Source organism: Marmota flaviventris, chromosome 1, assembly GCF_047511675.1.
Source record: "Marmota flaviventris isolate mMarFla1 chromosome 1, mMarFla1.hap1, whole genome shotgun sequence".
Taxonomy (NCBI): Eukaryota; Metazoa; Chordata; class Mammalia; order Rodentia; family Sciuridae; genus Marmota; species Marmota flaviventris.
The window spans coordinates 164,822,097-164,844,777 of NC_092498.1; the positions used below are offsets into that span (position 1 = coordinate 164,822,097).

The following is a 22,681-nucleotide window of genomic DNA, read 5'->3' on the forward strand; positions in this document are numbered from 1 at the left end:
CATCACTAGTCTCACACTTTGAGAGACTAACTTTCTATCTAAGAGACTAATTTTTCTAAGTAAAATAAGGGTTGCTTGAACATAAGCACTTCAATATTATGATATCCAAGATGGCTGCTATGTGATACATTTTATAGTGGGGATGCTGGGCAAAAGGCTGATTCATGTCCCAGGAGGGACAGAGACCTACAGCATAAGATTTCATCACCATCATTTCAGTACCACAATATTCCAAATGGTGTGCAATTGAAAACTTCCAAGCTTATTTCTGGAATTTTCTTTTTAAAAATTTTAGATTGTAATTGACCATGGGTGACTGAAACCACAGAAAATGAAACTGTGGATAAGAAGGATCTACTGTATAAATTTTTGTGTGAACTTATGTATCCATATTTGTATGATATATGCCCAGAAATGGGAGGCTGGGTCATAGAGTAACTCTATGCTTTGATTTTTGAGGAACTGTCAAATTATTTTCCAAGGTTGATGCATTTTTATTCCTTCCAACAATGTATACATTCTGATTTCTCCATATTCCTGATAACATTTTTTCCTTTTTATTTTTATTTTTTGGTGCTAAAGATTTAACCTAGGAGTGCTTAACCACTGAGCCATATCCCATTCCCCCTTTTTTTAAATTTTTTTTTTTTTTAATTAGTTATAGGTGGACACAGTGTCTTTATTTTACTTTACGTGGTCCTGAGGATTGAACCCAGTGCCTCACACAGGCTAGGCCAGCACTCCACCTCTGAGCCACAACCCCAGCCCGCCCATCCCTTTTTGTTTTTTATTTTGAGACAGGGTCTCATGAAATTGCTTAGGACCTTGCTAAATTGCTGAGGCTGGCCTTGAACTTGCAATCCTCTCACCTCAACCTCCCAAGTCCTGGGATTACAAGTTTGCACCACTGTGCCTGGCTAACACTTGTTCTTGTCCTTTTTTTCAACCTAGACAGTCAAGTGGATTTGAAGTGGTATCTCATTGTGGTTTTGGTTTGTGTTTCCACAGTGATTGATGATGTTGGGCCTCTTCATGTGCTTATTGGTCATTTACATACCTTCTTTGGAAAAGTGTATTCAAATCCTTTGTCCTTATAAACATTACGTTACCTTTTTATATAGCCTGGAGTTTTTTGTTTGTTTTTGTTTTTCAGTACTGGGGATTGAACCTGGGGTGCTCTACCACTTGTCTCCCCAGCGCTTTTTATTTTTTATTTTGAGATTGGGGTGTTATTAAGTTATTGAGGCTGGTCTTGAACTTGAGATTTTCCTGCCTCAGCCTCCTGCAGACATGCTCAAGTCAGAATATGCTCAAGTCACAGAGCTACAGCCTTAATAGTCTGTGGTTGTTTATGTGAAACTCAAACCTTTGTTCAGTGGTATAGTGCTTGCCTAGCATTTACAAGGTCCGGGGTTCAATTCCTAGCACCACAGAAAAAGAAAAAACACCTCTGCGCACCAACAAATGATCTTGGTTGGCAGTGTCATGGCTGATGAGTAGATCTGTAATGCTTTTAGGTGGATGAGTGTTTTGATTTTTTAATATAGCTAATATTATTAGTTGGCATTTTTATTGGGGTTCAATGAATGTCTATTTAATTATTTATTTGTTGTCCTGGGGATTGAACTCAGGGGCACTTAACTACTAAGCTACATTCCCAGCCCTTTTTTGTATTTTATTTAGATACAGGGTCTCACCGAGTTGCTTAGGGCCTCACTAAGTTGCTATGGCTGGCTTTGAACTTATGATCCTCCTGCCTCAACCTCCCATGCTGCTGGGATTACAGATGTGTGCCTCTGTGCTCAGCCTAATGAATGTCTTTTTTAAAGATGCACTTCACTTGAGACATTTGTGTCACCCTAAAGTGCTTCAGGTCTCTTTAGCACAAACGAAGTAGTAGGGCATGTGAACAGCCTCTCATCCCCACAGGTGACTTACCTAGGAGTACTGGCAGCAGCTAGGCCTCAGTGGCCACCAAAGTCCCCTTTCTCCTTCTCCCTGTAGAGGCCTGACTAACCACAGCTTTGTCTACAACTTGACCAGAGGTGGCTGGTGCTCTAGGTTTTTTCCTGTTCCTCTGGTTCAGGCTGCCCCCCACAGTGAAGGTTGGCCCAGGAAATCAAGTAGAAAGTGTTGTAATAGTGTGAGCTTCCTGTACCCCAAAGAGCAGGGAGAGAAGTTATTGCACTGTTTGCTGTTGAGATGGCTCAGAAGAAGAAGGTTGCTCCCTTCTTGCACAAGCCCTTGAACCTCACCGTCTCTCAGCTTTGTGTACCTTCTGGAGGTTCTAGCCTTATCCTCTTAGCAGAGTTGGCTTCCAGGGTATTTCTTTCTCCAGGTTCTTTCTGAGCTGATGGCAGTTATCTGAAGAAATGTGCAATGAAAGGTGAAGATTGTTTAGTACTGTTGATAGAAGAGGGAGGTCTCTTCCTGTGAGAGACCTCTAGGAGCCTCTCACATGTACAGAGTCTGAAGGCTTTTGAAGCTGCTGTTGGGGAACTGAGGAGGGCACAGATTGACAGCCCCTGTGACAACTTAGAGCCAGGTGATATGACTGCAGAGATTTGTAGATAAGGTTTGGTTCTCAGAACTGTTCATGGAGGTGCAGGCTTCTGGATCATTCTGTGTTCTGCTTAATTTTAAGGTCTTCACAGCTGCCAAGGAAAATGTAATGAGTTGCAAGAGATTGTCAGGCATGGTGGTCTGTGTGTATAATTCCAGCGGCTTGGAAGATTGAGGCAGGAGAATCACGCATTTGAGGACAGGCTCAACAGCTTAGCAATACTCTTGTCTCAATATAAAAATTAAAAAGGTCTGGGGATATAGCTCAGTGGTAAAGTGCCCTTGGATTCAATCCCCAGTACCCAAGAAAAAAGATGTTACAAGAGACTGAAGTTGAACTTGAGTTACCCTATAGTCTCTCCTGTCACTCCTAACTGGAACCCCTACCTTTTGCCGGCCCTTTCACATTTGACTCCTTACCCTACCAGACTCAAAAAGTCCCTTAAAGCTGGGCTCATTTGCCCTCTCTGGTCTCTTGTCCACTGGGGATTGGAATGGGAGAGGAGTGATTCTTACATTATGTATAAATTGAATTTTAAGCAAATTAAATAAATAAATCACTTTTTTAAAGATATCTTAAATGGCTGAAAGAAAGACTATTTTTATAATTTTGGGGTGGGGAAAGAGGCCTCATAAGTCCCAGAGGAAAAGTATTATAGGTTAAGTGACATAAAAATAAAAAATCTTGCTATATCAAAACCACCTGAATAAAAGTAAAAGGCGTACACAGGCTGGGAGGAAATGTTTATAGCATATAAACAACTATTCAGGTAGCCATGATGTATAAAAGATAATAAGAAAGAGACAAACAACCAAAGAGAAAAACAGGAAAGGGACACTCTGTCTCCTGCAGTCTGGTGCCTCTTACGTCCTAGGAACGTGAATTGCATATCCTGGTGGCAGCAATGTTCCCATGAGTTATAAAGGTGATTATGTAGCCTCCATCTGGATCTGTTTACAAGAAGCCCTATTAGCTGCCATCTGTCAGTTAAAATTCTGACCTGTGGGATGTAAGGGTTTGGGGCTGAGCGATTTGGGAGTCTATGCCAACCCCACAGTTACCCACTGAAGTGTGGGGTAATTGGTTGTATACAAGGAGAGCCCCAGGGCAAGTGTTTGAGTGTAGCTTTACTAGTTTCGAACCATATAAAATTAAAGAGTCACAGTACCTCCCCTACCTGTTTGTTCATGTATTTAACAGGGCTCAAGATAGAAACTTCCACCTGGCCTACCAGCACACACCTGTAATCCCAGTGGCTTGGGAGGCTGAGGCAGGAGGATCATGAGTTCAAAGCCAGCCCCACAACTTAGTAGACCCTAAAGCAACTCAAATAAAATATTTCAAAAAGGTCTGGGAATGTGACTAACTGGTTAAGCGCCCCCTGGTCTCAATCCCTGGTATCCCCCCCAAAAAAAACTTCCTCTGTAGGGTCTTGGGAGGATTCAGTGAGCCAGAACCAAACAACTACTCAGCATTACCCAGTTGAAATTAGAGCACAACTTGTTAGCTTTAATTTGTCTGAAGGCTTGTCCTTGTCATGCTTCCTTCATCACATCATTCAAAAAGAAAATCTTTCTCACCTCTAACCCTGAGACTAAGTGACACTGTTGTGAGTCTGGAAAGGATGAGTCCAGGAAGAGAACAGTGCCTACTCTTTATCCAGACACATGTAAAACATGGGAAAAAATAGAAATGGTCATTTCCAGGGAGGTTGGCCCTGGGAGATCCTAGATCGCTAGGATGATAGGAAATCCTATTTCTTTTGGAAGAAAGGAATCTTTTTATTATGCCCTCTCTTAAGTACTCCAGACCCAGTTTTGGGAGCTGTTGGCTTCCTGCAGCCACGTTCTGTGGGCCTCTTGGGCCATATTACACCCCACATTGCCCTTGTGAACCTGGACTTTCAGCATTAGTTTGGTTTCCTGGCTTTTGAGCAGCCCTTTTAGGTATCCACTTAACTGAAAATACTTAGTTTCCCTTCCTAAGCTTCTTTGTTCATTATAGGTTTAATTTGTTCACTCTAGAGACTTGGTACTACAACAGCAGAGAGGGTAGATTGGGGTCATATGCAAATCCCATGGCTGTGGGCAGGTGGAATCTCTAACCACAGGTTTTGTTTTCTTTGCAGGAAATAAATGGCATTACCGCAGCACTGGCTGAAGATCTCTTTGAAAAAGGTATGTGGCCATTGGTCCTTAAAGTGCTAGGTACAACTTACATACTCTTACTAGGTGGCTTGGAGGCCCAGGGTGGCACAAAAATCAATCTGTTGCGTCCTAGCCAGGGCCACTTCTTTGGGGGTGCCTAAATTCTGGCCCTGGCCCACAGCCAAGCCTGCCCACTTACCTGCCCTGCAGGTGAGGAGTGATGCTTCACCTTAGGATTCTCAAGCCCCTGTGGTGGGGTGCTGGAAGGTGGGTTGTAGGCGACCCTCTTTTCCTGATTTGTCTTTGCCAGAGAACATGGTGACAGTAGATAATATGTAAGGAGCATGCCCTGTATCATCCAGCCCTGTGTTTATCATCCTTCTGCCTTCCCCCTAGAGGTTGAGGTGTGAACACCGGTGGTTAGAGGCTTGTGACTTGCTTGAAGTTACATGACTAGAAGGAAGAGCAGAACAAGAACCAAAGGCCAGTTAGTCTGGCTCAGTAGCCATCTTGCTTTCAGACTCTGTGCTGCTGGCATGTTAAGCCTGCACCTAACCCAAACATCTGCCTTTTGTAGATAACAGTGTAGGTCTGTTGCCCAGAACCACTGCCTCTTATCAGCCTTATCCTGGCTCAGTTACTTAGATCTTGACTTAACCTCACTCTGCAGGGTGACTGCCCAGTTGGGTTGTCCCCATGGCTCTTCCCTGTTCACATGTCCAGGGTTGCCCTGTGGCAGTATGAGCTCAGGAGGGCGACTATTTCTTCATGCTTAGTCCCCAGCACCGTGGGCACACACACACATGCTTGTGCAGTGCTTGACTATTGTTGGCCTGATGGGCAGACTCCCTGGCTATACTGTGTGCTAGGGTTGCTGCCGGACACTCATCCCTCAGGGCATGGCTGTTGCAGGAGAACAGCTCCTGGGGGCCGGTGAGGTCTTTGCCATCAGGCCCCTGCAGCTCTATGCAGTCACCGAGCAGCTGCAGCAAGGAAAACCCACGTGCGCCAGTGGAGATGCCAAGACTGACCTTGGGCATATTCTGGACTTCACCTGTCGCCTTAAATACCTTAAGGTAAAGCTGCAGCACATCTCAGTCATGGAAAGCCATTCAGTCATCTGTGGGGCCTGACAGCTAACTGGCATAGTTGTGTGGAGGAGTTGTGGATGGGGCCCTTTCCAAAGAAGGCACATTGCCTGGTATTCTTGGCACTGTTCTTCTGACTGAGAACACTAGGGGGCGTCATCATCCAATGTCTAGTTTAAACCTCAGCCCTAGCCTGCCTTGCTGAAGGTAGAGGTGGTCAAAGTTTCTGGCTTGGCAGCTGCTAACACAAAAATGTGGCTGGAGATTGGTGGCAACAGCATCCCTAATTTAAGCCACATCTTTTGGCCTCAGGTTTCTGGCACAGAAGGACCTTTTGGGAACAGCAACATTCAGGAACAACTCCTGCCATTTGACTTGTCCATATTCAAGTCTCTTCACCAGGTGGAGGTAAGGCCCAGACCTGTGGCGAGTGTAGGCAGGGCCAAGCCCAGAGTGGGCATTGTCTGGCTCTCATATATCTGTGGCTAGGGAACAGTGTTGGTGTCAGGTGTCCAGATTTAATTGTAAAGTACTGTTGGTTTGGGTTTTGGTTTTGGTATTGGGGATTGAACCACTGAGCCACATTCCCAGACCTTTTTTATATTTTATTTAGAGATAGGATCTCACTAAGTTGCTTAGGGTCTTACTGAGTTGCTGAGGCTGGCTTTGAACTTGCTGTCCTCCTGCCTCAGCCTCCTGAGCTACTGGGATTATAGACACGTGCCATCATATCCGGGAGTACTGTTGCTTTGGGGTTTGGCATTTTGTTGCAGGAGAATCAGGTTCGTCTAAAGGCAGACAAAAAGGGGGACTTCTCCTGTTCTTGGCCAGTCTGCATGTTTCCATTCTTAGCATGGACAGCAGCAGGCATTTAGAGGAGTAAAGCACTATGGTCTGCTGCTTCTGGGCCTCTCATGGCGTCAGGGAATATGCATCGTTCAAATAGAAGTCCTGGGAAGTCATCCTAAAGGTCAGACAGAGCCAATTCCAAATCTTTATTTGCCAAGACAAAGGACTTTGAAGGTTCCCAATTCTTGAGTCACCCACACTAGTGAGAAATGATTTACACTCCTTGCTACTGGGCTCCTTAGTTCTCAAAACTTAACTTTTATTACTTTTTTTAAAAGAAAATGGAGCCAGGCACCATGGCATACACCTATAAACCCAATGACTTGGAAGGTTAAGGCAAAAGGCTTGTAAATTCGAGGCCAGCCTAAGCAACTTAGCAAGGCCTTGTCCCAAAATAAAAAAATGAAGATGTAGCTCAGAAGTAAAGCACCCTTGTGTTCAATCCCCAGTACCAAAATAAGTAGAGAAATATATAAAAATGAAAGAAAATGGAATTAGTAATGAATAGTAAAAGCTGTTTGAAATGTTTTCAAGCATAAGTGTCCTAAACTTGGCTTTTGCATTCAATCTGAGTCCTATGCCTGGTGAATACTCCTTGATTGAATCTTCCCAATAGCCCTGTGAAGGGGGCACTTTCATTTCCAGTTTACAATTGAGGAAACTGAAGTTTAGGAGGATGAGGGACTTTGGCCAGGATCACACAATTAAGAAGAGGAAACTGGAGTTTGAATTTAGCTGAGTCTGGCTTTAGAGCCTGTGCTACCCATTGACCTATTCTGCCTATAACTATCTAGGTTTGCTTCAGACCTTGAAGGCCATTCCTCTTTAAGGAAACTTAGATATGAACCTCAACCACTGTAGGCTGAGTGAGTAGGAAAGCCTACCCAGCCCCATTCAGCAACTTGGGGCTCTGCTGGTCTGATTGTGGGTATGAAGCCCTCAGGGGCAGTGTGAAATTAATAATTTCTCTCCTCACTACAGAACAGTTAAGGCAGTAGGGTGGGACTGGGTAAAAATGAGGATTCTGAGGGCCCCTTGTTCCCTAGCTCTGGTTTCCATGATCCACCCTTTCTGACCACCTGCTAATCCCCAAACAGCCCTTACAGATAAAATGGAATTTGTGGTTCACTGTGAGTCTTAGACTCTAGACGCTTTTCTTGTAGATACTTCAGAGAATGTTTAGTCAGCTCTAAATAGCATTAGGAAAAAGGAAGGCGTAGATTTTGAGTCACCTCCTGCCTCTTAAGAATTTGGGCTGCCCATTGTTGGGCTTCCTTTGTGTATGCATGATGAACACCCCCTTCCTGGGACTTCTGATAGAGCCAGGATTTATTGCTGAGACACAGATTTTTTTGTTGTTGTTGTTCCAGATAAGTCACTGTGATGCAAAGCACATACAAGGGCTGGTTGCCTCAAAGCCCACCTTAGCCACGATGAGTGTCCGCTTCTCAGCAACCTCAATGAAGGTAAGCTTAACCTATTTCCTACCTGGGCACTGTCTACAGAGCAAGGTCTTTGCTGTGGTCCCCACCACTGAAGACAGGTACCAACAAGGCCACATCCATTAGAACCCAGAGGTTAGACTTTCCCCGGCACCTCCCAGCACTTGATAACCCCTGAGACCCTAGCCTACATCTTCATCAAAGATCAATATTGTTAACAAGGGGGGCTGGGGTTGTAGCTCAGCGGTAGAGTGCTCGCCTAGCACTTGTGAGGCCCTGGGTTCGATCCTCAGCACCACATAAAAATAAATAAATAAAATAAAGGGATTGTGTCCAAAAACACCTAAGAAATAAATATTAAAATATATATATATATATTGTTAACAAGGGCTGGGGTTGTGTTGGTGGCAGAGTGCTTGCCTTGCACGGATGAGGCACTGGATTTGGTCCTCAGCACCACATGAAAATAAATAAATAAAATAAAGGTTTTGTGTCCATCTACAACTAAAAAAAAATATTTTAAAAAAATATTGTTAACAAGACATTTTAAGGAACTTGGTTTTTTCCTCCAAAAAAGAATTTTAAAAGGCCACTGTTTTCTAATGAACAAACTGTGAAGCTGTATACAGGTGACAGGACCTTTGTTAGTTAGATTAATATAACTGTTCCTCAAAGCCTAATGAGGCCTGGCTTAGCATTTATTTGTGTCTTGTCCTCCATGGACTTGAAGTAGAAGGTGAGGTTGCGGAAGTGTTGGAACCAATTGAGAATGTAGGAGGTTTCTTTTACCTTTTCATGGCTTGCATCTTAGTAATGTTAAAATCTTTCCCTGAGTATAAAAAAAGCATAAGGTGGCTAATTTTATGACTAAGGGCATCTGATTAAGATTTGGGTTTGGTAAAAATTCTTTCTCTTAAGGCTGCTGACTGCAAAGAGGAAACTGGAGAGAACAAGAGCATTGGGCCACCTTGTCCCTCTTCAAGGCATTCCTTGCTGCCTGGATGAAGGAACCTGGGGTGATCCTTACAAGAGGAGAGGTCTTTATAAACCTCAAAAATCAAGCCAAGAGCCAGGCCCAGTAGCACATGCCTGAGATCCCAGTTACTCTAAAGGCTGAGGCAGGAGGATTCTGAGTTTGTGAGGCCAACCTGGGAAACTTAGTGAGATCCTGTCTTAAAAAATATCTCAGTAGTGGAGCACGTTCCTAGCATGCATAAGAGCCTGAGTTCTCAGGTACCGTGGTAAAAATATTTTTAAAAGGTCAAACCAAGGAGGTCTGCCTCTCTCCCCTGGTGGTCCCAATGCTCTCTGCTGCTACTCTTGACTTAGCACTGATTTTGTCCCTGTGAAGTAATGGTTAAAAAGACCTGTTCGCCACAGTGGAGACCACTCTGAAAGCACAGTTGCCTAGCAACTGTGAGTTTGGACCTTCAGCCTGAGAGTTAGCCAGAAAAGGCATCACCGAGTGGCAGAGGCCCCTGGGGGCTTGAGCAACCTTTGCTCCTGCGGCAGAGGAACATATTTCAATCTGCCGTTAGTTGCTAAACCTTTCAGTTATTTCACAATCGCTTAAAGACACATGCATCAAAGCCCTGTTTAAATGCAAGCTCACTTCCACATGCTAAATATGCTCCAGTCCTTCCTTTAATTTTGCAGCGATAGTGTTCTAGTTAGTGTTGCGTGAGGGCCTGAGCATAGTGCTCAACAGATGTTCTTATTCAGGAAGTCCTCGTTCCCGAAGCCTCAGAATTTGATGAGTGGGAGCCAGAAGGCACAACACTTGAAGGCCCTGTGACTGCTGTCATCCCCACATGGCAGGCGTTGACCACTCTCGACCTGAGCCACAACAGCATCTCTGAGATCGACGAGTCTGTGGTATGCTTGCAGCAGTCAGTGCCATGGGCCTCTCTGGCCTAACCAAAGCCTCAGGTTGGGTTGACTTTTCTGGAAAGACCACAGAAAACCTGTAACCAGGTCCCTATGCCTTCCCCATAATTTTTATGTTAAATTTCAAAATAAGAATCTTTATAATTGGTAAGGTAATACTTAGAACCAAACAAAGCATATTAATTGCATGTACATTTGTTATTTCTAGAACCACAGTAAGTGATGACACACTTCTGAGTAGGCACAAAAATCACTCCCTGTGTTACAGATGTGCCCATGTAAAGATGACATCCAGATGGTGTTAGGGCAATGGGCGTATGATTCTGTCTACACTTCTCAGTGGGGAGGAGGGCGGGGTTAGAAGAAATGTAGGCTCCTTCCTCTGTCTGGGACATTACAATTTGTCGTTTTTCTAAACCAAATGTTCTGTAAAGCATTGGCTATTGTTCAGCTCTGGAGTCCCTGTATGCCTTGGATGTGCTACTGTGTGGGAAACAAGAGGTGTCACATCATTGGCCCTGCAGGGACAGTCTGCTGGAAGTCTGTGGTCAGAAGGAAGAGCCCCAGGTTGCCCAGCCACCATGTGCAGGGTCTGTAGGATCCAGCCTCCTCCTAGAATAACATTGGTTCTTCTTTTGTTTTGTAAGAAACTGATCCCAAAGATTGAGTTCTTGGACCTGAGTCACAATGGAGTGCTGGTCGTGGACAACCTGCAGGTAATGTCTGTGGAGATAATTGCTACCTATACAGCTTCCCCCAAGGTCCTGACCTCCTGGGAGGTCAGGGGGTGGGGATTGCCACCTTCCCTTGAAGGATCCTATGATAATGCTGGAATGATTGTTGTCCTTTTTCCAAAGAATTATAAATGATGAATAAATACAAGCCAAGTGTGATAGAGATGGTGAACCTCCATCCTGAAGACAGGCGGCTTATTTTCAGTTCTCATCCCTAACCTGCCTGCTAGGGCTGTTTCTGGGCTGTGACACATGTATAGGAGAAAAGAGGCTTCCCTTCCTAAAAATTGTCAGAGCAGACAGATGGAACTGCCTTGTATAACTAGTTCTGATGGAAGGGCATCTATCTGTCGTGTCTCTGTGGAGGCCTGAACTCAGCCACTGCCCTGTTCTCAATGCCGCTGCAGCACCTGTACAACCTCGTGCACCTTGACCTGTCCTACAACAAGCTGTCCTCCTTGGAAGGCGTCCACACCAAGCTGGGGAATATCAAGACCCTGAACCTGGCAGGCAACCTCCTAGAGAGTCTGAGTGGCCTGCACAAGCTGTACTCCCTGGTCAACCTGGACCTCAGTGACAACAGGATTGAGCAGGTGAGCCACATCCCAAGGAGCTCTCTCTGGGCTCTGGGATTGCCAGGCTTTGGTGTTGATCACTTAAAGAAAATCATTAAAATTCCTTTCATTTAAAAGAGGCCATCCAATGTGTTGTCCTGTTGCTGAAGTGTTAGAAGGGACCAAAGGGAATGGCCAAAGGGAAATGCACTCATGCCTTGCAGATGGAAGAGGTCAGGAGCATAGGCAGCCTCCCATGTCTGGAGCACGTGGCCCTGCTGAATAATCCTCTGAGCATCATCCCTGACTACCGGACCAAGGTGCTCGCTCAGTTCGGAGAGCGGGCTTCTGAGGTAAGCCCCACCACCACCACCCGCCTGTGCCACCAGTGGATCCCAAAGAGATGGGTAGAATGGAGTCCAGGTTCACATGGGCAGACTGAGGCAGGGTTGTCCATTCTTCTGCCCTCACTTGCTTCAGAAGCTCACCTGAGAGCCTCTCATTTGGGAAATCTGCTGCACCCCTCTCCCACGGGGCATGTCAGGGAGCTTCTTGCCACATCTGTCTAGAGCTTCAGGCCAGGAGGGCTCACCGAGAACACATAGGCTCAGACTCAAAGTATGGAGAAACTGTTTTCAGCTTTTTTTAAAAAAAAAAATAGCATTGCTAGCTGAGCATGGAGGCACATTCCTGTAATCCCAGCAGTTCAGGAGGCTGAGGCAGAAGGATCACAAGTTGAAGCAGTTTAGTGAAGCCTTAAGCAACTTAGCAAGACCCTGTCTCTAAATAAAATGTGAAAAAGAGCTGGGGATGTGGCTTAGTGGTTAAGAGCCCCCTGGGCTAAATCCCTAGTACCAAAAAAAAATAATAATAATAATTTGTTAATTCTAGACAAGGAGTAGAAAAAAGATACTTAAAATAATCATGTTTCCTGGAAAACTTCTGGCCACGCTGCCTGACTGTTAAGTCCAAGGGTTTGTCCATTTTTGCTAGTATAGCCCAACCCAATGCCTGCTGCCTGCTGGCTCTGGTTCTCCAACTACCACCATCACCACCACCACCACCATACTGACCAAATAGGTCCTTCATCAGGCTCATTCCTCTCCCTCAGCCTCAAGCAACCCTGCCCCCATTCTCTCACCAGTCCTTGGAACCTCTGTCTTCCCCAAACCCCAAGTCAGAAAGTACTTGGGAGGCTATTTACATCCCACTCTGCCCCTTTTCTGCCCCAAGTGCTGCCTTTCCACACTATCATCAAGATAGTCTTCACAAGATGCCATCTCCTCCCCAGAGGAGTCCAGAGTCCAGACCTGGAGTCATAGTGTCTGCTCCTGTCCAGGCCCTTGGGACCTTCCCTCATTTGGCCACACTGCGTGCCTGCATGCTCGCTCCTTCTGCTCTCATGCCTTTAGCCTCCCCATTCCCCTAACCAGAAGGTGCTCCCCTTGCTCTTTGACAAGCTCAGCTCCATCTGTAAATGAGGGCTTAGTGCATGTTACCTCCTTGCTCCCAATACCAGCCACCCAAGAGGCTACTGCCTCTCCTTGGAGAGGGACACCCAGAGACAGATGAGGCAGTGTGGGACCTCCACAGGCCCCTCCAAATTGCTCCCATGTCATTTCTGTGGGTGGTGAAGAGCCCACTTCCCAGAAGGCTGAGCCTCCCTCAGCCTCCTGTGTCCTCATAGGGCCTGGCCTACAATGGATGCTCATGCCCACTCCCAAGCAGGGGCTTACCATTGTCTTCCAACCACACATGCCTATCTGCATGCTGAGAACTACTTTGTGGACTCTAGGTCTGTCTGGATGACACGGCAACCACAGAGAAGGAGCTGGACACTGTGGAAGTACTAAAAGCAATTCAGAAAGCCAAGGATGTCAAGTCCAAACTGAGCAACCCAGAGAAGAAGGTGGGCATTTATATGGAAGGTGGAGGGGTAGTGGTGAAGAACCAATCAAGGAGGAGCTGATTTCTGGGATCGCTCAGGGCCACCAAGTCCTGGCTGCACTGCTCCCAGGCTGCATGACTTCGGGAAGGCCACACCCTCTAGGTCCTTGTGTGTGAGACAGGATGGTGATGAAGCCTGCCCCTCAAGTTACTGTGAGGCTACTTTCATCACCTTATTGTGAGAACCATTGAGCTCCTCCTTCCTCAACTCTGACCTTGTCAGTCTGTTCTTCCTATGCTTTATCATCTCTCCCCGGCTGACTCAAGCGCTTCTTCCCAGGTTAGTGAGGATTCTCGGCTCTTAGCTGCCCCCTGCGTTGGACCCAGTGGCTCTCCTCCCACCACGGCTCCTACCTCTGCCTCCCTGCCCCAGCCCATCCTCTCCAACCAAGGTAATCACATATGGATCTTGCTCCTAGCAGAGCTGCACAGCCCCTGCCTGGGCCCCCTGGCTGGGCTGGGGTTGGGGGAGAGATGCTGGCACCTGCTTCCTTCAGGATTGGGCACAGGGAGGGTGGTGCCGTCCGCAGGCTGGCTCCTCAGGTGGCACGCAGCAGGTGCACCCGGCCTAATTTCAGTTCTGTTGTTTGCTTAGTGAGGATCCCTGATGCTCTGACACCTGCTTCCATTTCCTCTAGGAGACCACAGGGTGTCTAATAGAGCAGACTCGGGGCTATTGGCTCACGAGGACTCGTTCCCCTTGGCAGCATGGGCAGGTCAGCTGCTCATTATGGGAAGCCAAGCCTTGTTACGTTACTGAGTCTGGAGCCCTGATCCCCATTTGGGGAACTTCCTTTTATCCTTACCTCATGTCTGTGGCTCTCAGGGCGTGGCTCAGCCCCAAAACACTGCTTTTGTGGGATCAAGATGGGCTGTCTGTGTCCCTGTGGACCCATGGAAGACCCATCCCTTTCATCTGCCCACTGTCTTAGCGTTTTCAAAGGGCTTTCACCTCTGAACCCAGGCATCCTCGGAGATGAGTGAGTGAAGCAGGTCCCATGAGCGTGTCTGCTGGCCCGGCCCCAACAGAAGAGGGGCGGGTGTGCCGTCCCAAGTGGAGCTGAGGCTTGGGACACGCAGGAAAGAACGCCGCCCACCCGGGCTCCTGGAGACGCAGAACTTGGTGTGAGGCCTTGGGAAACCAGTTTGACCCTATTTCAAGAGCCAGAAACACATTCCCACCCCTTGACCTGGCAACCCCGCTGGAGGGGATCTTCTCTTAGAGAGGGATCAGATGCTGGGGAGGGGTGTGAAGTGCTCCCTGCTGGCAACACATGGGCTGTGACATGCACACCAAAGAGGGGCGGGGAGAGGCATCTGTGGCACAGAACCCTCTGCAGCAGTCCCGTCAGGGAGAGAAGACTGGCAGCAAGAAGGGAGACACTTACTAACATTAAGGCAAAAGCCCGACGCAGAGCAGCACACTGAGGTTACCACCATGCCATGCGGAAGAGAATTGATAAAAATGGAGCCGTGGGGCTAGGTGCCAAAGCATTTGCCTGTTTGCTTTGGTCAATCTCTTGACAAATTTTTTGGTTGTATTTTTTTATGTAAAAAGGAAAGAGGGTATGGATCCCTGTGAGGAAGCTTCCCTATCACTGCCATCTGCATGGAAGTCAAGCTCCTCTTTGGGGTCCCACAGCACTGGCGACCCTATAGAGGAAGCACGTAACTGTAGGCTTCTCAGGGACAGGGAGTTGCGTCTGGTCCCAAGGCCAAGGACATGGCTGGCCAGTCTTAGTCAGCAACTGTCGAATCAGTGAATCAATAAGCGATTATGGAGAACAGCAAGTAGAGAATAAGCTGGTAAAGAGCAGGCCCCTGGCAGGCAGTAGGGAGGGGTGTCTCCCCCAAGGCTGCAACTACAGGCAGCGCCCCATTCCCACCCTGCAGTGATGAGCCTCTGCAGCAGCCTAGGTCCAGCCTTATTTCCCCCTTTCTCTCACCCTGGGGCACTCTGCAGAGTGGCTTCTGTAGTCTGTCCCCACTTCCCAGTCACTGGACGTTGAGACATTGTCTCAGATTGCACCTCTCATAAATAAAACTGCAGTGGATGTCTTTGTGTGCACATCTCTTTCCTTTGGGTGAGAAATGACAAGGTCAAACCCCTGCCTGAGGTCTCTCCTGATGTCCCCTATCCCATCTGCTGAGTGGCCCTTTCTCACCACTTGTTTGTACAGGCCACAGTCCAGGAAGGAAGTGGACAGACTGTCCCTGTCCACGTTTCCTCATGTCCAAACAGGGATTGGGGAGTTAGTGGCAAGAAAATGTTGCTTTTTTCCTCACAAATGTAGAGGCATCCACATTCATGTGTGTTCAGCCATGTGTTACTGGAGCTAGCCCGGATGGGCAGGGATTTCTCCTATGTGAGAGCAGCTTTGCTAAGTGGCACCTAATGCTCCCAGCCTGTCCCATAGTGGGAGCATACTTGCAAATTAACTGGGCATTCCCAGGCCAGTGTGAACGGGGCACTGTCCAGAAAACACAGGCCTCTGGTTATTGCAGGAGCTATAGATGGCTGTTGGAGCCACAGAGGATTGTGACTGATAAGGGCCGATGTGCAAAATGTCGGAGTTGATTCTCCAGCTAGGTCCAGGGCTGAGAGAAGCTGTGTAGAGAGGTGGTTAGGAGCAGGCAGCTGAGTTCAGGCTCCAACATCCTGGCTGTGTGATCTCAAGCTACCTGTGTAGCCTCTCTGAAGCTGTTTTCTCGACCATAAACTGGATACACCTTACTTCATCGATTCTAAGATGCACACGTTTCCACCCTGCGACTTCTCTGAAATTGAGATGCGTCTTTCAGTCAGTGGCGTCCCCTAGTTGCTGTCAGCCAGCTGGTGTTCGTGATGGAGTCATGGGAAAACCTTCCGTGGACACCTGCTAAGACCAAGATGGCACCGTTTCCACGCATCTTAGATTTGATGAAATGTGGTAAATAATGAGAGGCACGCATGAGCTGATGCTGGGGAAGCGCTTAGCACTGCTATTGGCTCAACAAAAGTGGTCAGTAAACACTCTTCCCTTTCTACATCCTTAGTTGGGGATTTAGGCCACCGCCCTTGAGGAACAAGGAGCCACTTGGGGAGATGAACTCTATGCCCAGGGTAGAATGGTTCAGGGACATTTGTAGGTTTGAGCAGAGGTAGCATCTGAGGTGACTCGAAGGATGAATAGGATTTGAATGGGTCAGCAGGAGAGGGTGGACTCTAGGGGAGGGTGACAGCATAGGCAAAGCCTAGGGGAGATCCTGGGGAGGGGGTTGCTTCATGCATGGCTGTGTGCTTGCTGTCCTCCTGCCTTGCAGAGCCCCTGCTGCTTTGCTTTATGAGGGTGTCTGGGCTTGGGTTGTCTTCCTGCCCGGCCCTGGGACAAAGGACCTGGGCCATGTGAGTTGTCCTATCGGACAGCAGCCAAGCCAGACAGATCTCATGCCCTGTGGGGCTCAGAGTCATTTCCTTGGGCTGTGGTGACTAGTGGCAAAGCTGGAGTGTGGAGGCAGGCCCAGGCTCCTCTAGACTCTAGCTATAGTTCAGAACATGTTGAAACACCAGTCTGCAAACTGGAAGTAATGGGTCCAAATATTCCTAAAACAGCCTCAGTAGGATTTGAAAACCCCATGCCTTACCAGGGTGCATGAGGTCATGCTGCTGTCCCTGGGAGGTGGCCCTGGGGTATTCAGTGGGGCCTGTGGGTGCAGGCTCAAATTGTTCTCAGCAGCCCAGGGGGAATCTGGAGCCTCCCAGTGAGGCATCCTGTGCTTTGAGGATTTGCTAGCCTGCAGATGTCAGATCAGGAGCTGGGGTCGTGGCTAGTCATTTCCTGGGACGGTGCTTTAGGAGTGAACACATTTAAGGCTCTTGATGGACGTAGTACCAAACTGCTCTCCTGACGGAGGGGTCAGCTCCAACTCCAGTGCCTGTCTGTACCCAGTTAGGCCAGGGCCAGGCTGTATAGTGAGTCTGACCTTTGCCAAAGATACAAACCGGTCTGCTTCAACTTGCCTTTCTTTGTGTGCCAGAGAGGATCAGCATCTTTTTTCACATGTTATATCTGTTGTCAATTCTATGGAGTGTCACTCTGTGTTCTTTGTAGTCTCTTAATGGGATTTCTACCCTCTACCACTTTTGTGATCTGTAAGAACTCTTATAGATTAAAGATATCAAGCTTTGTTATATATTGCAAGTACTTTTTCTCTTTGCATTTGATTTTGTTTTCTTGGTTTTTAAGATTCATCCACAGAGGTTTGATTTTTTTTTTTTTTTAATGTAGTCTCTCTCAGTTTCTTCCTCTGCATGTGTGCTCAGAAAACTTCTCCCTGCCTGAGATTAGAGAAGCAGTCATTGGTTCTTTCTTGAGCTGTTTGAGGATTTTAGCTTTGCCATTTTCTTCTATTACCCATACGATGGTTTGGGGGTCTGGCTAGCCCCCGGCTATGCTGGTAGCCCAAGGCCCAGCCCCTTTGTTGAACAGCTGCTCTCCCTGCCCACCCGTCCGCCCACCCCATCTCTGCAGGGATCATGTTCGTGCAGGAGGAGGCCCTGGCCAGCAGCCTCTCATCTACTGACAGTCTGACTCCCGAGGACCGGCCCATTGCTGGGGGCTGCTCTGATTCCTTGGAGTCCATCCCTGCAGGACAGGTAATGCCCTCTGCCTACTCCTGAAGACTGTTCCGTCTGCGAGCCAACTCTATTGCTTGAGGTAGTCCAGTTGGCAGTGGCCTGGCTGGAGCACAGCCCTTGCTGCCAAGCTTCATGCTCTGTGCCTGGCCCTGTACAGTCTTTCTCTTGAACATATCTCTAGTTGAGTCCTCTTAATTAACACAATGGTTAACCCTGTGTTCAACTTCTCCCTCCCCTCCTCTCCATCCTACGTGTGTGTGTGTGTGTGTGTGTGTGTGTGTGTGTGTGTGTGATGCCCCTCCCTACCATTTCTCTGGGAATAGGGAGTGCTCTGTCATTGGGCCAAGGGGCGGGGGTGAGCCCTGAGCCTGCATGCAGACTGCCTTGAAGAAGACAGTGTAGAGGCAGAACTTCTCCCCAGCTACCTAGTACCCTGGGGCCATTCTGCCCCTTCTCAACATTGTCATTCTGGTAGTCTGAGACGGTGTGACTGTAGTATCTCCTCTGTGGCTACCGGTCAAGCTTTGGAGGCCCATCCCTGTATCCCAGGAAAAGAAAGGAGGCAAGTAAGAGGGGCTTACACTGCTGTGTCTTGGTGCCTGGGCCTCTCTCCAGCCCCATCTCTCTGCACAGCACAGGGTAATGGCCCTACAATGCCAGGATGGTTTGCAGAGTGTTTGTCTAGCCCCAGAACTCCCTGCTCAGGGTCACACAGCAGTAGGTTCCAAAGCCCTAGATCTTGAACACTATGCAGAAAGTTTTGGGAGCCCTTTCTAGGACCCGCCTCAGCCCTACTCATGGTGTGCATTGCTGGTCACAGACTGGATTGGTAGACTGTGCAACTGGGTTCTTGGGTGACATGAGGAGCCCTTGGATATCAGAACCCCTGAGAGTGTGACTCAGACTATGGCCCTGGGCTGGGAATGTGGGCTGGGTTCAGACCGACAGGGGTGGGAATCCCAACCCTGCCATGTACTGGCAGGATTACCTAGTGAATGTGGGTGGATTGGGGATGGTGAGGTGCATAGACAGCAGAGTGTCCATCTCAGTGTCCAGCACCCAGGACATGTCAGGGAATAGCTGAAGCTGGGGGCTGATTGTATTTCCTTCTCTATTAGGCAGCTCCGGATGACCCAAGGGACGTGCCAGGAGCTGTTGGTGGTGCAAGGTAAGGAAGAAGTCAAGAAGGCATCTGGGCTTGTCTATGCCCTTCTGCCCACTCTCAACTGTAGGCCAGAGGTCACCAGTTAGATTCTGTTACCAATCTGTTCACAGAAGTCCTACAGAACTATTTATTTCTTTAAATAAACAGGTGAGATGGACTTGGGTCTGTTTTCCCTAAACTTCACCTGATTCACGTTATCCTGTACCAGGTGGTGGCACATCAAGGCCAGTTCAGTGAATGGCCTTTTTTGTATAGTCCAGGAACTAAGAATGATAATTATATTCTTTTTTTTTTTGGGGGGGGGGGGTACCAGGGATTGAACCCAAGGAGTGCATTACTACTGAGCTACATTCCCATTCGTTTTTATATTTAGAGACAGGGTTGCTGAGACTGGCTTTGAACTTGTGATCCTCCTTCCTCAGCCTCCCGAGCCACGGGGATTACAGGCACCCACCACTTTCCCTAGCTGTTAGTTACATTCTTAAAGAGCTGTTTAAACAAGAAGATGAGTTGGTAGGGGTAGCCTACAAAATCTAAAACATTAACTCTCTGACTCTTCATAGTAGAGTGCCAGTTCTAGTTATACATGCAAGGTCTGAATGATCTGGAAGAGCTAGCATTTAAACTGCCCTAAGACTGCCTCAACCCACCTTCCCCACCTCTGGAGGCCACTGGGCGTCACTGAAGGGAGCCAGTTATCAACAAGTGAAGTACTCATTGCCTCAGGGCTCACAGAAGCAAGCCTTGGAATGACTGAGAAATCTGTGTAGCACTTCTCTTGTGGGAACCAGTGTGGTCTGAACAAAGCTGTCCTGGATGGTGTGGTCTGAGTCTTTGGAAGCCTGTACTCATCAGCTGTGTCCCCAGCCTTGCAGCGTTAGCACCTCAGCTCCTCCCCATGCCCTTGTTCTAGGAACAGCTCAGATGTGTAGAAGACTCAGGAGACCCATGGGTGGGTTCCCCAGGGCCAAGGGTACGCAACAGGCTCTGAGATGGGGGGGGAGTATCCCAGACCCTCATGTCACTGATCCAGCCTCTCCCCACACAGCCCAGAGCACGCAGAGCCAGAGGTGCAGGTGGTGCCTGGGTCTGGCCAGATCATCTTCTTGCCCTTCACTTGCATCGGCTACACGGCTACTAACCAGGACTTCATCCAGCGCCTGAGCACGCTGATCCGCCAGGCCATCGAGCGGCAGCTGCCTGCCTGGATTGAGGCTGCCAACCAGCGTGAGGAGGCCCAGGGCGACCAGGGGGATGAGGACGAGGATGAGGATGAGGAAGATGTTGCCGAGAACCGCTACTTTGAAATGGGACCCCCAGACGCAGAGGAAGAGGAGGAGGGAGGCCAGGCGGAAGAGGAGGAGGAGGAGGAAGATGAAGAAGATGAGGAAGCTGAGGAGGAGCGCCTGGCCCTGGAGTGGGCCCTGGGCGCAGATGAGGACTTCCTACTGGAGCACATCCGCATCCTCAAGGTGCTGTGGTGCTTCCTGATCCACGTGCAGGGTAGCATCCGCCAGTTCGCTGCCTGCCTTGTGCTCACTGACTTTGGCATCGCCGTCTTTGAGATCCCACACCAGGAGTCGCGGGGCAGCAGCCAGCACATCCTTTCATCCCTGCGCTTCGTCTTCTGCTTTCCACATGGAGACCTCACCGAGTTTGGCTTCCTCATGCCGGAGCTGTGTCTGGTGCTCAAGGTGCGGCACAGCGAGAACACGCTCTTCATCATCTCGGATGCCGCGAACCTGCATGAGTTCCACGCCGACCTGCGTTCCTGCTTCGCCCCACAGCACATGGCCATGCTGTGCAGCCCTGTCCTCTATGGCAGCCACACTAGCCTGCAGGAGTTCCTGCGCCAGTTACTCACCTTCTACAAGGTGGCTGGTGGCTGCCAGGAGCGCAGTCAGGGCTGCTTCCCCGTCTACCTGGTCTACAGTGACAAGCGCATGGTACAGACGGCCGCGGGGGACTACTCCGGCAACATCGAGTGGGCCAGCTGCACACTCTGCTCGGCTGTTCGCCGCTCTTGCTGTGCACCCTCCGAGGCTGTCAAATCTGCTGCCATTCCTTATTGGCTGCTACTCACACCCCAGCACCTCAACGTCATCAAAGCTGACTTCAATCCCATGCCCAACCGTGGCACCCACAATTGCCGCAACCGCAACAGCTTCAAGCTCAGCCGCGTGCCGCTCTCCACAGTGCTGCTGGACCCCACCCGCAGCTGCACCCAGCCACGGGGCGCCTTTGCAGACGGCCATGTGCTTGAGCTACTTGTTGGCTACCGCTTTGTCACTGCCATCTTTGTGCTACCCCATGAGAAATTCCACTTCTTGCGTATCTACAACCAGCTGCGGGCCTCCCTGCAGGACCTGAAAACTGTGGTCATCGCCAAGACTCCTGCAACTGGGGCCAAGTCTCAGGGCCCCCTTGTGGATGGCCAGCCTGCTGAGGGTAGGGCCAGGTAAGACCACGGGGCCCAAGGGCATGGGACTGGCATGTGTGATCTCTGGGCATCTGCGTTTTGTGAGCAGGCCATTGTCCTGCCCCTTGGCTTCTCCCCAGCTCCTGGCCACCCTAGCCTTAACCTTAACTCCCTCTGGCTTGGCACCTGGCTCCTCCTTATCTTCAGAGCTTTAGAAGATGCTTAGGAAAGCTGTCTGTTTGTGAAAATGTGTGGATCCAGGCACCTGCCACCCTTGTAGGGGAGGTTGAGGGAGCTGCCCCCCACCTTACTTGCCCAGTGGGAGTTGTCACTTTGACCTGGCCCTGTCCACTCTGTTCCCATGAGCCAAAGCATGGCCTCTAGGCATGACTTGCTTCCCCACCCCTAGGGATCACATCTCGTGGCTGACTCTGGATCTAGGACTGCTTCAGGCCCCTCCCATCCCTGAACTAGCTCCTAGGCTCTCCCTGTTGGTGACCAAAAAGCCCCTCTTGGGAAGGACTGGGTTGCCTGTGACTCTGGGAGTTCCTCTGAAAAGAATCTCAGGTGCAAAAGTAACAGGTCAAGTATCAGAGCTGCCTATGTCATCTCTGTCAAGGCCCCTTTGAAAACCAAAGTACTGACCGGGAAGTCTGAGGTTGGCAGTCTGTCCTTCTATCCTTGCTCTCCTCCCCCTTCCCCTGCTCCTGTCCCACAGAGCAATGGGGATTTTGCGCCTCATGTTGCTGGCTTTCCTGGGCTTCCCCTACCTGGGAAAGAAAGCCCTTCATTTGATGGCCCTCATGTCCCCTAACCTCCCTTTTCTTCCCTCCTGATAGCAGAGACCCACTTCTGCATGGGATTTCCCTTCTCTCTCCAACCCAAACCCCAGATGACACTCCTAAAGGGCTTTCCGCCTCTTCCAGACTGGATCTGGTGTTCCTATCATGCCAGCTGAAGACAGCATCCTGTGCTATATGGCCATCTTCTCCTTTCCCCTCCCCTGGGTGTAGCTTCAATGGTGGACACCATGTCTTTACTTCCCTGTCATCCCCAAGCCTGCTGGCACTGGCCCATAGGGGACCACATGCAGAAACCATACCCTTTAGCAGATGCATCTTTGCTCCAGGACAGCAGGAGGGTAGCCCCAAGGCTTCCTGGGGTATTTCCTGGCTAAATGCAGGATCATAGCCCCAAGGGTCTCAGCAGTTGGACTGGGTCAAGTGGAGAGGTTAACCTCTAAAACATTTTCCTTCCAAAGGGGTGTG

The 22,681-nt window shown here is 49.0% G+C and overlaps 1 protein-coding gene across 3 annotated transcripts in view; it reads left to right on the forward strand.

The window, feature by feature from the left end:
• The window catches only part of Nisch (nischarin), a 35,897-nt gene that overhangs the window by 8,778 nt on the left and 4,438 nt on the right, over window positions 1-22,681 (forward strand). For 2 of the 3 annotated variants that reach the window (XM_027947798.2, XM_027947799.2), the window contains exons 4-16: window positions 4,692-4,740; window positions 5,623-5,786; window positions 6,111-6,206; window positions 8,018-8,113; window positions 9,812-9,964; window positions 10,624-10,692; window positions 11,118-11,303; window positions 11,489-11,617; window positions 13,060-13,173; window positions 13,492-13,603; window positions 17,723-17,847; window positions 18,948-18,997; window positions 20,043-21,452. In XM_027947798.2, coding sequence (XP_027803599.1) covers window positions 4,692-4,740; window positions 5,623-5,786; window positions 6,111-6,206; window positions 8,018-8,113; window positions 9,812-9,964; window positions 10,624-10,692; window positions 11,118-11,303; window positions 11,489-11,617; window positions 13,060-13,173; window positions 13,492-13,603; window positions 17,723-17,847; window positions 18,948-18,997; window positions 20,043-21,452 — 2,753 coding nt within the window. Of the gene's footprint in view, window positions 1-4,691; window positions 4,741-5,622; window positions 5,787-6,110; window positions 6,207-8,017; window positions 8,114-9,811; window positions 9,965-10,623; window positions 10,693-11,117; window positions 11,304-11,488; window positions 11,618-13,059; window positions 13,174-13,491; window positions 13,604-14,175; window positions 15,270-17,722; window positions 17,848-18,947; window positions 18,998-20,042; window positions 21,453-22,681 lie in introns of those variants that run through there. The other variant, XM_027947800.2, reaches the window with a different exon arrangement.